The 13,504-nt window shown below is 45.9% G+C and overlaps 1 protein-coding gene across 1 annotated transcript in view; it reads left to right on the forward strand.

Annotated features, from left to right (window-relative positions):
* Nucleotides 1-1,565: 1,565 nt before the first annotated feature.
* Nucleotides 1,566-13,504, forward strand: part of PIDD1 (p53-induced death domain protein 1) — a 15,711-nt gene continuing 3,772 nt past the window's right edge. Inside the window, exons 1-12 of the mRNA XM_009996420.1 lie at nt 1,566-1,836; nt 3,545-3,958; nt 4,643-4,846; nt 5,728-5,782; nt 5,984-6,185; nt 6,852-6,980; nt 7,291-7,470; nt 8,039-8,186; nt 9,215-9,350; nt 9,580-9,730; nt 12,005-12,128; nt 13,270-13,388. Of these exons, the coding sequence (XP_009994722.1) occupies nt 1,566-1,836; nt 3,545-3,958; nt 4,643-4,846; nt 5,728-5,782; nt 5,984-6,185; nt 6,852-6,980; nt 7,291-7,470; nt 8,039-8,186; nt 9,215-9,350; nt 9,580-9,730; nt 12,005-12,128; nt 13,270-13,388 (2,133 nt within the window). The remainder of the gene's footprint in view (nt 1,837-3,544; nt 3,959-4,642; nt 4,847-5,727; nt 5,783-5,983; nt 6,186-6,851; nt 6,981-7,290; nt 7,471-8,038; nt 8,187-9,214; nt 9,351-9,579; nt 9,731-12,004; nt 12,129-13,269; nt 13,389-13,504) is intronic.

A 13,504-nucleotide genomic window follows, 5' to 3' on the forward strand; every position in this document is an offset into this window, starting at 1 on the left:
GGAGGTGGGAGCAGCCCGGGGCGCGTGTGCCAAGGCTGGGGCGCCTGAGGCTGCGGTTGTAGTCGCTGAGCTTCTCCAGCCTCGCCAGTTCGGAGCTGCCCTGTTTGCTTCCCCACTGGTAGCTTTACAAAGCTGTAGCAGGTGGTATTTTTGCTTACACTCCTCCTGAGTCTGTCAATTAAACTAGCACGCTGTGTGAATATTACGAGTTCTTTTTAATCCCTGCCATGGATTTAATAGGTTATTTAGGAGTGAGGTGCATATGTGTTGTGTACAGCCTTTTGCAAGAAATGTCTTTTTACTAAAGCAGTAGTTTCCATTTATTTGTTCTTCCTGTCCTAAGCTGTCCATAAGGTTTTTCTCCTTGAGAGACCCAAGGCTGATGCCTATGCACAGACAGTGCCTTGGGAACATCAGGGCTGCCATGTCACAGAGGTTAACATTAAAAAGCAGTGCTCCTCAAGGTGTTGCAGGGGCATTAGCTTGCTTCTGCTGGCCTTAGACATTAAAGCTGTTACAAGGTTTTTGTAGTTTTGCATCACTCACTCAAAATAAACTCAGGAGTATGTGGCTCCTGGTATAAAAAAAAGCATGATGCCTCTGCTTATCTTTGTACTACCAGTGTGCTATGATGACAGTGACTGATTTTGAAAATCCTAGGTGGATAAGGGCTTCCTCACACTAGGAAGGCAGAGGAATAATTAAATTTTTCAAATCTCATACCTCTCCCCCTTTAGGCTTAAATCCTTCTTCGTATGCACTATTTGATATCTACTTTTCCTCTTTCTCTTTATGCATGGAGGGTGGAGGGTGCTGTGAGGGGGAGAAACATAGCTTTGAGCCTGGTTTGCTGCCTTAGAACATCTATGTGGAGGCAAATCTGCAAGAGCCCCCATTCCACTGTGCAGTCCAGTGCTCCTGTGCCATGGAAGTGTCTTTTCTAATCCCTTCCCTAGCCCTGACACATCTGCTCTGCTGTCCTTTGCCTGTTTTCATCTGCACTTTTATCCCCTTGGCACCCAGTTTCACAGATGGATTCCATGAGGACTTGTCACAGCCTCTGAGTAGCCTCTGGGCTCTGCTCCTGGCTCAGCTCTCCCTGCCCTGGTTCCCTTCCACTTGTAAAGTTTCCTTCTGAGGCACTTGGAAATCTGCATAAGGCATAGGCATTCACATTTATATATTTTAAAATTAGCACTGCTATTTATTCTGATGGTGGCTAATTGCTCCATTCCCTGATGAGATGTCATATGGGAAAACTGAGAGGTCTTCTCTAGGAGTCTCCATGGCATCAGTCACATTGCATTTCTGTACTCTCTGCCCACAAAGATTTCAGTAGCACATGTAATCACTCCTGCCCTCTTGCTTTTTCCAGTTGCACTGAGGTGGGGAGGTCTTCGTACAGTTGTTTTCGTTGGAAAAGACCTTTAAGATTTTCAAGTCAAACCATTAACCTAGCATCATGCACTTGTTTTCTCTTTCAGAGCCACCTTTCCTCCTCCTCCTTGTGCTACGGGTGCCTGCGTCCCTGGCAAGTCAGAGCATGTCCGGACTGCGTGGAAAAGATGCAAAAGATGGCAGAGCTGACGCTTGGGGACGAGTGCAGGGAGGGGGCTTCGGGGACTTCTGTGCTTGCTGGCTCCTGTCTTGCAGACAACAGGCTGAACCTGGATGTTTATCCTGACGGCTGCTGCCGCTTCCTCCAGCTGTTCAAGGGGCGACCAGAAGAGGTGGTCCAGGTGGAGTTCCTCCGGCTCAGCAGCAACGATCGCCTCCTTGGCACCACACTGAGCATCCTTCCTCATCTGCAGCACATTAAGTCCCTGGTGCTCAAAGGTAAATTCCTGGGCCGATCACAATCTAACTTTTCTAGACTTAGCTTTTTTTTTTCTTTTAATCTTCCTCTTGACATCTGCAAAAAAGACTGCCTTTGGAATTGTTTTGTTCTGTTGCATCCTACTACAGCTTTGACTCTTAGCCTTGCCCAGAGCTGCATGCAGATTTCAACAAGATACAGCTTCTAGACTCTTCCTTCCTTTGTTTCTGCTGCTGCCAGGGGACTGTATTTTTGGAGTCTGTTTGGGTTGATGCTGCAACATTTTCTTTGGCTAGCCTCTAGGAGAAGAACATTCTTTACACAGTTTTGCAAGGAGAGGGGGATTGAAAGATGTTGGATTTTCTTGGTAAATATTCAGGCCCTCTTTAATTTTTGGGAGGATACTGAACTATCTTTGATGTGTTTCCATCTGAGTCAACCCTAGCTTAATGCTTGCTTAGTGTCAGTGAGTGTAGGTTTAGCAAAGTTCGAGACAGACCAGAAGAGGCAATCCAAAATTTTATCAAAAGAATGACCCAATATGACCCTAATAACCTTTAGATCTGTAATATTGGATCATTCTTTGACTTTCTTGTGTATTTATTATAGGAGGATCTCGATACAAATGGTGTGATTTCTGTATCAGACTGAATAATTTGTTCTTTGGAAGGCAGAATTTAAAAAAAAGAATGTGAGAAAAGGGGGAGTTTGTGGCCAGAATTCAGAGTTCTAGCTGAAAACTGAGAAGGCTGAGTTTTGCATCTGTATCTACCACAGATTTCTCATGTGAATAATTTAATTTGTCCTTTCCTCCTCTAGTAAGTTGAAGATAACAGCAATACCTTTTATCAGGCTTGTTTTGTACACGCACCCTGAGCATCTTGAAGTGCGATAAAGGAGTTTGCTAAGGTTTTCTTGTGTCTAAAGTGCAATGTGTCTGTTAGTTTGATTGTTCTCATTTTTTACCATTGTTCACATAAAAGATGTCTAGTACCTTCTGCTGTATGTGTATACAAATAGACAACAGTGGAGGGAGAGTAGGAAACGATTAAGAAATGGAGAGTTTGGGAAGTTTCCTTTTGTTTGTTTGACTTATTTTCCATGGGTGCAGCCCTTCCCCAGTTTGAGTGTCAAGCTGGGGTGGGGAACTCTGTGCTATGTGGCCTACACAATACTGAATTACCTGCCTTTTCCCTCACATTTTCACTGCTTTCCTCACATCTCCTCTCCAGTCTTGCAAGGGCAGATCTCAGTCCTCAGGGCTGTTCATCCCTCATCAGCATGGGCAAATTCTGGAAGGTGAGAAACGTCTCCTTATTCCACAAAGTGTTGTGTGTTGGCCACTGATGGTGGTAGAAAAGAGGTTGGGAAGAAGAGTGGGAGGCTTAGAGGGGTATGGACCGCTGGGCTGAAAGCTGATAGGTGTGTGAGGGGGCCTGGCTCTTTCTAAGCTTTGAATCCAGATGTGTTTAGCAGAGCTCCACTGGTTTACTGTGGCATCTCTTGATTTCATAACAGGTCTTTGCCATTATACCCCTTTCACTGATCAGGAAACTGATGCAAAGAGGAGAAACCCCACTTCTCTATGAGTACTTTGTAATCAGTGCTGCTCATTTCAATCAGTAACTCCCCATCTTCTTGGTCTACATGCTAAGAAGTCTCAATATGAGGCTAATGAGGTGTCCCTGTAGCATGCTGACCTGTTCCTCTACTTTCCTCCACACTCAGGTGGCCATGCCAGGGATAAGTTTGGTTCACGTCAGCATGGATCCCTGACAAGCTTGCCACCAGACATTGAAAACCTGAGGTGTCTCACCCACCTGGATCTCAGCTTCAACAGCCTCACTACCTTGCCCAGCTGCATCCTCCACCTCCCCAGCCTCCGCATGCTCCTAGTGAGCCACAACAGCCTGGTGGCACTCCCTGAGAACTTTGGCTCTCTGAGCAAGTTGACTTTCTTCTCTGCTATGAAAAATCAACTGAGGGCCTTACCTCAAAGTATCGGGAAGCTTGCAGTACTTCAGGACCTGAATCTCTCAGAAAATGCATTGGAATTCCTCCCTGAAGAAATTGGGAATCTGTACAACTGCACAGAGCTGGATGTCTCTGGGAATTGCTTATCAAGCATCCCAGACTCTTTAGGTAAGTATTTTCAAGGGGAAAAGAAGGGCATGGGCTTGCTGAGCTTTTGGTACGGTCTAGGAACCCTGAGGCCTTTGATCTCTGTGTCCAGAGTTGTTAGCACAAACCATCTTTTATGTTACAGCCAAGTGGAAGTGATCCAGAAGAAACATGCTTGGTTCACTCAGTCTCTTTGAGTATTAGTGACTCTCTATGGCACACTTTCTGCTTCTTTGGATCACCAAGACTGCTAAGTTTCCAATACAATTTCCAGTAGCCAAGGATCTGGCCTTAATGGGCTTGGCTGGTGCTCAGGACTAGAAAGAGAAGAGCTGGGGTTTAGTGACATGCAGATCTGAGCTTGAAATCATTCTGTGCGGTGTAGATCAGTCTGAACTCCTGCTGCCCGGCTTCCTGGCTCTTGGGTCCTGTATTACTTTGTACATGGGGTTACCTGTGTAAGGAAGCATCTTACATCCATATTCATAGCCAGGTGCTGAAAAGCAGAGGAGAGAGGAGGCTGCAGTGCCTCTCAGCTAATTCCCTAGACTCCTTTATTTTGTGAGCTAAGGAGACACTGGGCTTTTGTGCTTTTCCCTTACTGTGTGTGTGTACATGTGATGAGGAGAGTGGCAGGGGTGTTAGAGCTGATGTGCAATGCAATTAACAGCATGGATGGGGGGTCACTTCTGTTCTAACCTGCAGCCAATTTGAAGTCTTTGCGGCGGCTGCATCTCCACAGCAATCTCCTGGTGACAGTCCCTGCCTCCCCTGCCAGCCTGCCCAACTTGTCCAGACTTGATCTGCAGAACAATTGTCTCCGTGCAGTGCCCCCTGAGATCCAGACCTCTCCATTTGTGCACCTCCGAGGCAATCCCTTAGGAGAAACTGACCCATCCTCACAGGCTGGTAATTGCAAGGCTTCTGCTTCTGTGGTTCTGTTGTTTCTTCACTCAGCCCAGCATAGCATGGATGGGTTTGGAGTAGAGAAGACAAGCAGGAGAGAATCAGATCAGTATTTATTTTTCTGGAATAATTGTTAGTTTCTAGGGATACGGACAGTACTAGTTCTTTTTTTTGCAAGCCCAAGCCCAATCTGACAAGCTCAGAAGTCCCTGGAATTGGGCTTGCTAGGGAAGATTTTACAGTGGAAATGAAAATGGGATTCACAGAAAACAGATCAGGAGAGGCCCCTAAAGGGATCCGGCCTTTTTGGCAGAGATGAGCATCAGTTCTTGAACTTGCTGCATGGCTCTAAGGCAACAGTAGTTCATGCTAGGAGCACAGAGAGCAACAAGAGGGCATTCTGCTGGGCAGTTTCCTCCAGCTTTCCTGGGGTTCTCAGCCTGCAGAGGAGCAGCTTTTTGTCCAAGATGAAGATCATGAATAAGCAGATATCTGAACAGGATTTTCCAATAGTGCTCACGTTCACAAGAGCAAGCACTGATTCCCAGCTGTGACTCCAGGCAGTGAAACATGGCCCTTAGAGTTGAACGGGTGGTAGATTGAAATATTTTCTAGTTCTCCCTGGTTTTGAGTTTTCCTGGGGACATTCAGCATTTTCAGTATGTCTTGTGACCCTTTTGCCTCTTTCCATCCTCCTTCTGGTGCTTGATCATCACTTGCCCACTGCAGTGTGAGCAGGGTTACGTTAGCAACCCTAAACGATGATGACATTTCAGTTTTGGTGACATAAGCCAAAGCTGAAATACAAGTTCAGCCTTTCTTGTCTACCCTGATTTAAGTAATCTCTGTCTCCTCCTCCTACCCAAACCTTCTTACTGCTGCAGATGAATCCAGTGCTGGAGGGCTACAAAGACTCTTCCTTGCATCAGGAGAGAACAGGTAAACCGCTGTTAAGAACTTTTGTTACAGTGGTGTAACAAGGTTCCAGACAAGATCGGTGCATGATGGGTATTACACATGTGTATGGGAGCTTATGGCCTCTGTAGGCAAGTTGAATACAAAGTAGGAGATTCTTCTGTTGATTTTTGGAGGGCTGAAGTCATTGCACAGTGTCATACATTAATTAATTTCTTCCGGAAGCTTTACTGTCACCTCTGAAGGCTGCAAAGTTGTCTTGGCCTGTGGCATCCATTTCTACTTTCCGCCGGGGGCTGCCTCTGGTCGTCTGCAGATTTACTTCCGAACCCTCACACCGGACCCTCAGTGGGTAAAGCTGAGACACCACGATGTCCTGCTAAGTAGAGTCCTGGAGCTGCAGCCTCATGGAGTCAAATTCCAGCAGGTGAGGACACATCCAGGCCACCTCTTCATCAGTCTGAAGCAGTTTGGCAGAGTCTCCTGAGAGAATCTTGTGGGACATTTGAGACAGCTACCCCCATCACTGCTACTTTTAAGCAGATGCAAAACCGACTTTCAAAGGAGCTCCACTGCAAATATTTTGAATGGATACAGCCAGCTTCTCTGGCACTGTGCTGGTCTGGCTCCTTTGCCTTCCCCACTGCTCTGGCTTGAGCTGAGCTATAACCTTCCTCACTACTCATACCCTTCCTGTGCCAGAGAATAAGTGCTGCTCCAGCATTTGCCTTTAGCCTGCAAGGAGAATGGTTCACATCCTTCCCTAAAAATGTGGTGTAGTTTTCATTCAAGCTGGTGAGTACTTACAGAACCAGCTGCATAATAGCTAACAGCAACTCAACTGCAAAAGTTGCTTTGCCCTTTCTGCCCACAAGCTACTGAATGTTTCCTGTCGTCACATTACATAGAGGACCTGACATCTCCTGCCACCTCCCTGGAGGTTGCAAGACAGAGCAGGTTACTATCTTCTTCACTCCCTCACATACAGCCTGTGCTTTGCCCTCCCCCTTTTTGTCTGCAGAGGAACATAGAGGAGAGCTAGGCTTGGTTTTACCCTTTCTATTGGTGTCTCATGAGAATGCTTTTTCGCCAGGAAGTGCAGATCTGGATGCCATATGCCTTCCCTCCAACACTTCACCAGCATGAGGTGGTAGTTCGGACCTTCAGCGAGCAGAACTGGAGTGATCTTAGAACAAGAGTGGAGCAGAAGAAAAAATCAAAGGTAAGCAGACTGGAATGACCAGTCGCACACATTCTTCCTGTTCTACTCTTTGGTTTTGCCCAGGCAAGAGTGAGACCATTTGAAACATCTCAGGAGCTGTGTTTTGACTAGCTGCTATAAAATGTAGTGGATTTGAGCTCCAAGTTTCCTCTTTCTTGGAGGTGTGTCTCCTGAAAGTGATGAGTTGCAGCCTGCCATGTTTCATCCCTGTTCTAGTGCTTTAATCTTCTTGGCTGTTACTAGCACTTGTTTTACTGCTGTTACTGTATTGTGATATATGCCTATATGTTTTCCCTGTCTTCTGTTACAGAAGTATGTGGCTCACTGTAGTGTCCTTCACTTCTCTTGGTTCCTCGTTGTGTCTCGACTTGTGCAAAATGAATGCCAAGTGCCAACAGAGGGCACATTGCTCTTTTCCAGTGTGGATCCAAACATCAAAGTGACCTTTCCTCCTGGGGTCACTGAAGACACTCGCAGTGTCAAGCTGCAGGTAGGCATGCTTCAAAAAACAAGCTTTGGTAAGCCCTAGTACAGCTGTTGTCCCATGCTAAGTATGGGAGCCAAAGGTGAGATGTTTGTCCTAGGCTGATTTGTGTCTGATATGGATGTTTCACGGGCTGACCCATCTCAGATCACCTTCAGTCTTAGCTTCCCTGCCTGAAAATTGGGTTGTGCTCCAAGCTGCCTTGTGTGGGAAAGGGATCTCCTCCATCTCTACCACTGCTCCCTCCGGCAGATCAGCAAGTAGCTACCGTGAAGGGAACACAAGGACATTTTGTCTCATTCCCTTGCAAAACATACTGAGCCTGGCAGAAGAGCTCAGTGAGTGAGACTGGGAGGGGTGGTTATTTGTGTGGATCTAATTCTAAAACCATCCCACTAAATAAATTAATTAGTTGCCAACAGTATTAGAGCAGATTTCAGTCAAAGTTCACTGTGCTTCCATTTTTTACTGGGCCCTGATCCATGAGCAGCGTGTGCCTGCTGGGTGCTGGGGAACTGAGTGATGAGGGAAGTTGTGTGCCTAACTGCTCTGCTCACCATGCTTACACATCCAGGTGCTGCCAGTCTCTGCAGAAGAGATACAGGAATTCACAGCTGATGCAGACTGCAGAGTCAGTCCCCTGCTCTGCCTCTCCCAGAATTCGCTGGTGGATTTTCTCAGGCCTGTCAGAATTCAGCTACCTCTCCCACCTGGGGTCACAGGTCAGTTTATTCCCAAAATTGGCAAAAAAAAAATGCCCTATATAGAAATGGCAAGCTGGGAATTTTGTTTGCTTCTCCTGTTAGTAAAAAAGTTTGCTGCATTTCCTGCAGGAAAAGCAGGGTGTGTCTGCTGAGTGAGTGCTGGAGCAGGCTGGTGAGAGCTCAAGGTAGTTCAGGTCCAGCAGTGCTGGGTTTCAGACACCAGCAGCACAAACTGGGAGAATGGCATTGGCAAATGGATTTCTCTGCCAAACTGCATGTGTATTTAGACTGCTGCATTTGGTATGATGAGATGGAGAGGCTCTCCTGCCAACTGAATAGATTTTTTCTAAAAGGGCTTTGATTCATAATTGGAAATAGTTTGAAGCAGGTAACAAAGATGCACCCTCCAAGGATCTGCCTTGTCTCTTACGTTCTTGCACATGAATCAGATGTTGAGCCACTGCAGTTAAAAGTGTATGGTCATACACTAAGCCATCTCCCACTCTGAATACTGATATAAACAGCCTCAGGCTTGCCAGAGATTCCTCTGTTTGGGTGCCGAGTACCCTATGTCTCCCAGTTCCTTCTTTGACCTTGCTTTGAACTTTCCTGGCTTTCTTGTGAAGAAGTAAATACTTTTTGGGTGTGGCTTGGTCTCCACTGTAACAATACCCAGTATTTGTATGTCTGAAGTGCATCAGGATTGAGAAGTCTGTGGAATATATGTTTACAAAGATCTAGAACTTAATTAATAATCCTAGATGTTGGTGATGGGAATTGTCTAATGAATCTATTGGTGGAAATCATCACACTATCAGTTAAGTCTGCATATTCTGCCAGAATATCCTTGAAGCACTGGGGTAGCCTCATGCTTTTATTGCTGCTTTTCTTTAACCAAAGTTCAGTACTGGTTGCTAAAGAGAAGGCCATGAGCCTTAATTTGGTGTTTTTAAAAGGTGAATCACCCAAAACTATGGCTGGATTTGTAAACACATGTGTAAAACCTTCTGCTGCATGTAGGATCTCTTGATCATTGTCATCTTTAGGGCTAAGTTTGGATCGGTCAAGGCTGCATCTTCTCCATGGCGACCTGGAGGGCCAAACCTGGAATGACATTACCAGTCAAGTGGTGCTAGAACTCACTCATCTTTATGCAGTGTTTGAAGTCACCCACTTCTCCTGGTAAGTGCAGGATTAGTCCTGAGGTAAAGATGGGATGTTCCTCTGCCTTGCCTTTCTCATGTTCTAATCAGGATCATGCCATAAACCCTACCTGTTCTCTTTTCCCTTTGCAAGTTAGGCCCAGGTCAGCACTTTGTCTCTACCTTTACTTTTTACAGTGTCATCAGTGTGACACTGGCTTCTCTTCCTAGGCAGGATCTCTCCTTTTTCTTAATTCCTTATATGCTAGGTACTGGCTGTGGTACACCACCAAGACCTGCATTGGAGGCATTGCTAAGAAAGTCTATGAGCGGCTGCGTATGTACCAGGTGAACTTCATTGCTCTGCAGAGGAAGAAGGACCCCGAGCAAGTCCTGCTACAGTGTGTCCCCAAACACAAGGTCTGATCTGGATCGCATTGCCTTGCTCCTGAACTTGTTTAGCCTTGCTCCTCAGCTCCCTGTGCCTCCCTTTGTAGGATGTAAGGGCAGCAGTGCACCAAATGGTCCCATTCACTGCTCCAGGGTCATGGCAGGGGTGTCCTTTCACCACACAGCGTTTGTAGTGTGATGCTGACTCACTGAGAGCTGTGAGAAGGAAAGCTCATTCTATGCGGCAGTTGATGCAGTGATTTAATCATAGAATCATCAAGGTTGGAAAAGACCTTCAAGATCATCAAGTCTGACCATCAGCCCTACACCCCTATGATCACTAAACCATCTCCTGAAGCATGAAGTCTACCCATTTTTTTAACACCTCCAGGGATGGTGACTCCAGCACCTCCCTGGGCAGCCTGTTCCAATGGCTCACCACTCTTTCAGTGAATAAATTTTTCCTAATCCCATCTGAACCACCCCTGGTGCAACTTGACCCCATTTCCTCTTGTCCTATTGCTGGTCACTAGGGAGAAGAGGCCAACACCTTTCTCACTACAACATCCTTTCACGTGGTTTTAGAGAGCAGTGAGGTTTCCCCACAGCCTTCTATTTTCCAGGCTGAACAGCCCCAGCTCCCTCAGCCTCTCCTCATAAGACTTGTTCTCCAGACCCCTAATCAGCCTAATTGCCTTTCTCTGCACCCTCTCCAGCACCTCAGTTTCGTTCCTGTAGTGATGGGCCCAGAACTGCACAGAGTGCTCAAGGTACGGCCTCACCAAGGCCAAGTACAGGGGCAGGATCACTTCCCTGGTCCTGCTGGTCACACTGTTCCTCATATAGGCCAGGATGCTGTTGGCTTTCTTGCCTCTCTGGGCACACTGCTGGCCACTGCTCCCCAAGCCTGTAGCGCTGCTGGGGGTTGTTGTGGCCAAAGTGCAGGACCCAACAATTTGCCATATTTCCTCCCCTGTGAACCTTGAGGACAGGGCTCTAAAGTCAGCTGAGCCACAGTAACTCACCGTGTGCATGCTGTTAGCATCCATCAAACATGAGACAAAACATGCGGGCTTAAACTTCAGGCAAAGACATTAAAGTTAAAATGTCACTTGTCTGACATGAGCTAGTAGCATGCGCAGAAGCACTGCTTTGATTTCAGATGGAGTGGTTAGAAAAGGTACTCTTCCTGATGTTCCTTACTGTTTACATTTCAAGAAGCAGAACTGGACATAGGAGCCCTCCTGAATGTGCCTTCAGTGCAACATCACTCTAGTTCATGCTATTAGTTTGAGCTAATCTGGCTGACTTTGTATGGAAGGAGATGGGAAGCACTTTACGCATTTGCTTCTGCCACCTCTGCCCGAGGGGTATCATCCCTCAGCAATGTTGCTTCAGATGTTAGCATCTCTGTGCATCTGTGTTTGTAGAGTGTGTACTTTGACAGACAGTGCATCTCAGTTTGCTAAGGATTATTTTATTAGGCTGCCAGAACGGGGCTGTGTATCCAAATGTCTCCATAGTCTTCTGGTCTGATTGCTCCTTTTTAAATTTATTTTTTTCTCCTGTATTAAAATAGCTTGTGGGCATAAACATCTGTAAGGTTTTTTTATACCTTGTGTTCTTGGCTAAAATTGTTTCCAGAGGAGGCAGCAATGTCGTTAACAGTGAGATCAGGGTTTGGGGGTGTCTGTATTCTTGCAAGGTCATGGGGTGAGAGAGAAGGTCCAAATGAACCTTCTTAGACTTTGCTGTTCCAAATGGAAAGAGGAATATACACTTCTACACTGACTCTTGCACTGTCTCTGATACAACAGGTCTGACAGTGTGATCACAGGCTGCAAAGCCAAGATGAGCTTTCTGGTGTGGTCAGCTGTGTGCTGTTGTAGTATGTGGATTTTTGCAGAGAAAATGCCTCTTAAGGGCATACTGTGAGGCAAATAAGGTAGCAAGTAAATTTTTTGCTGTCTTTGAAGGGTACTGAGCTTTTAAAAATACAGAGACATTGTTGAAAATGCTTTTTTAAAGGCAGCTTTAGGATGGCTTATCTTTGTTAGTCCACACAGGCTTTTCTGCTTTTTACTTGAGATGAGGAAAAGGGAAGCTACAAAACTCAGAGCACCATTTCCTTATCTGTAGTGAATGTACCTGGGATAGGAGGGGATAGGTGTTTGTTAATTTGTTTACATCATTCCCATGTAAAATGGGCTTTCCCTGGTGAAGGTGAGTGAGAGGAACAACATGGGGCAGGCGATAGATGTGCTTTAGTCCACACTCATTGTCTTTTGTTGTTGTTCTTATCAGGTTGACCCAGTGCTGAAGAAGCTGCAGAACCGCTACCGAGGACCTGAGCCATCTGACATGGTGCAGATGTTTGAGGGAGAGCAATTTTTTGCAGCTTTTGAGCGAGGCATCAGCATCGATATGGGTATGGTAGTGCTGGGCTCCTTTCAGCTCCTACCTCTTGTACTAGCTTCTCCAGCCTTAGGCAAGTTTCTGCTGTGGGCTGTACTCCTCCATGTCATTCCTCTCTGTCTTCAGCTTGCCCACTACTCACAGCAGCCAGCCAATGGACGTTGAACTTGTGATATTTTCTGGTCACTGAACTATTGTGTTTACTTTACTTCTGAAAGTGATGTTTGCAGGCTTTCATTTCCTCTCATCCTGTTGTTGTCTGCAAAGGACAGTAGCCAAGTGTGTTTATTTTATGACTGATCTGCTTCTGCAGCCAGCTATGCCCTTCTCCTGGCATCTTAGACACCACACTGATGTCCATGGTGATCTAATTAATGTTGCCCATTTCTGAGAGAACACATGTAAAGATATTTTTTTTGAGAAGGTGTTTCTGAAATAACCCAGAGCAAAGAATTCTCCTAATGGAACCATTACAAGAGAAGAAAAGAGAGCAGGACCAAAACTCAAGATGATGTTGTATGCCCCAGTCTGTTTGGACCTGTTACAGCTCCAAACTGAGACATTTTCTGCAAAACCTGAATGTACAGCTCAGTTTCATTTGTGTAAATTAAGTGCAACTCTGTGAAGAATAATAGCATGCACTGGTCTTTCAGTGGAGTTGATTAAGCCAGTCCTGATTTAGGCTTCACTCTAACTTAGTTTCTGGATCATTACATATATGAATGTTGTACCTGATTATACTTTTTTCTGTTTGGCTCTATTCCTTTTTCTGCACCCACTGCAGAAACAGTGAAGAGCTAGGTAACCTATTTTTGTGCATTACAGGATGCTGTTGCAGCTGATTCTACCGTCCAAGGGACAGAATGGACCAAGGATAGGTGGGAAGTGCCAAAGGTGGATTTGCCTTCCCTTCTTGAGCTTGATCTCCACCTTGTGGCCATTCTTTTTTCACCTGTAGGAGCTGCTTTCTCCACAACCAATAATTTCTGCTTTCTCGTGTCCCCTAGTGAGGAAGAGGGGGTTACAGTTCTTTCAGGCATGAGTTGGAGTAGATAGTAGCATGGAGGCTGCTAGTGGATGCTGGGCTGTTGGCCAGGCTTGAAAAGCTGAACGCTTTTCTGTGCAATATGAGCATTTGCTGCTTCTCTGCACAGATCGCCCTGACTGCATAGATGGACGTCTCTCATTTATTTTTTACTCCCACTTGAAGAACATGAAGGAAATCTATGTGACCTCACCTGTAGACAGGAAAGACCAAGCTGTAAAAGGCCAGGTGAGCAACTAGTTACACTCACTTTTTGTTTTCTCCTTCATCATCATAATTGCTTTTATGATTCTTGTCATAATAATCTCTGAACACTGGGCATGACTCTTTTCCTCTCCTCTTTC

This window comes from Chaetura pelagica, unplaced genomic scaffold, assembly GCF_000747805.2.
Source record: "Chaetura pelagica isolate M959 unplaced genomic scaffold, ChaPel_1.0 scaffold74, whole genome shotgun sequence".
Lineage (NCBI taxonomy): Eukaryota > Metazoa > Chordata > Aves > Apodiformes > Apodidae > Chaetura > Chaetura pelagica.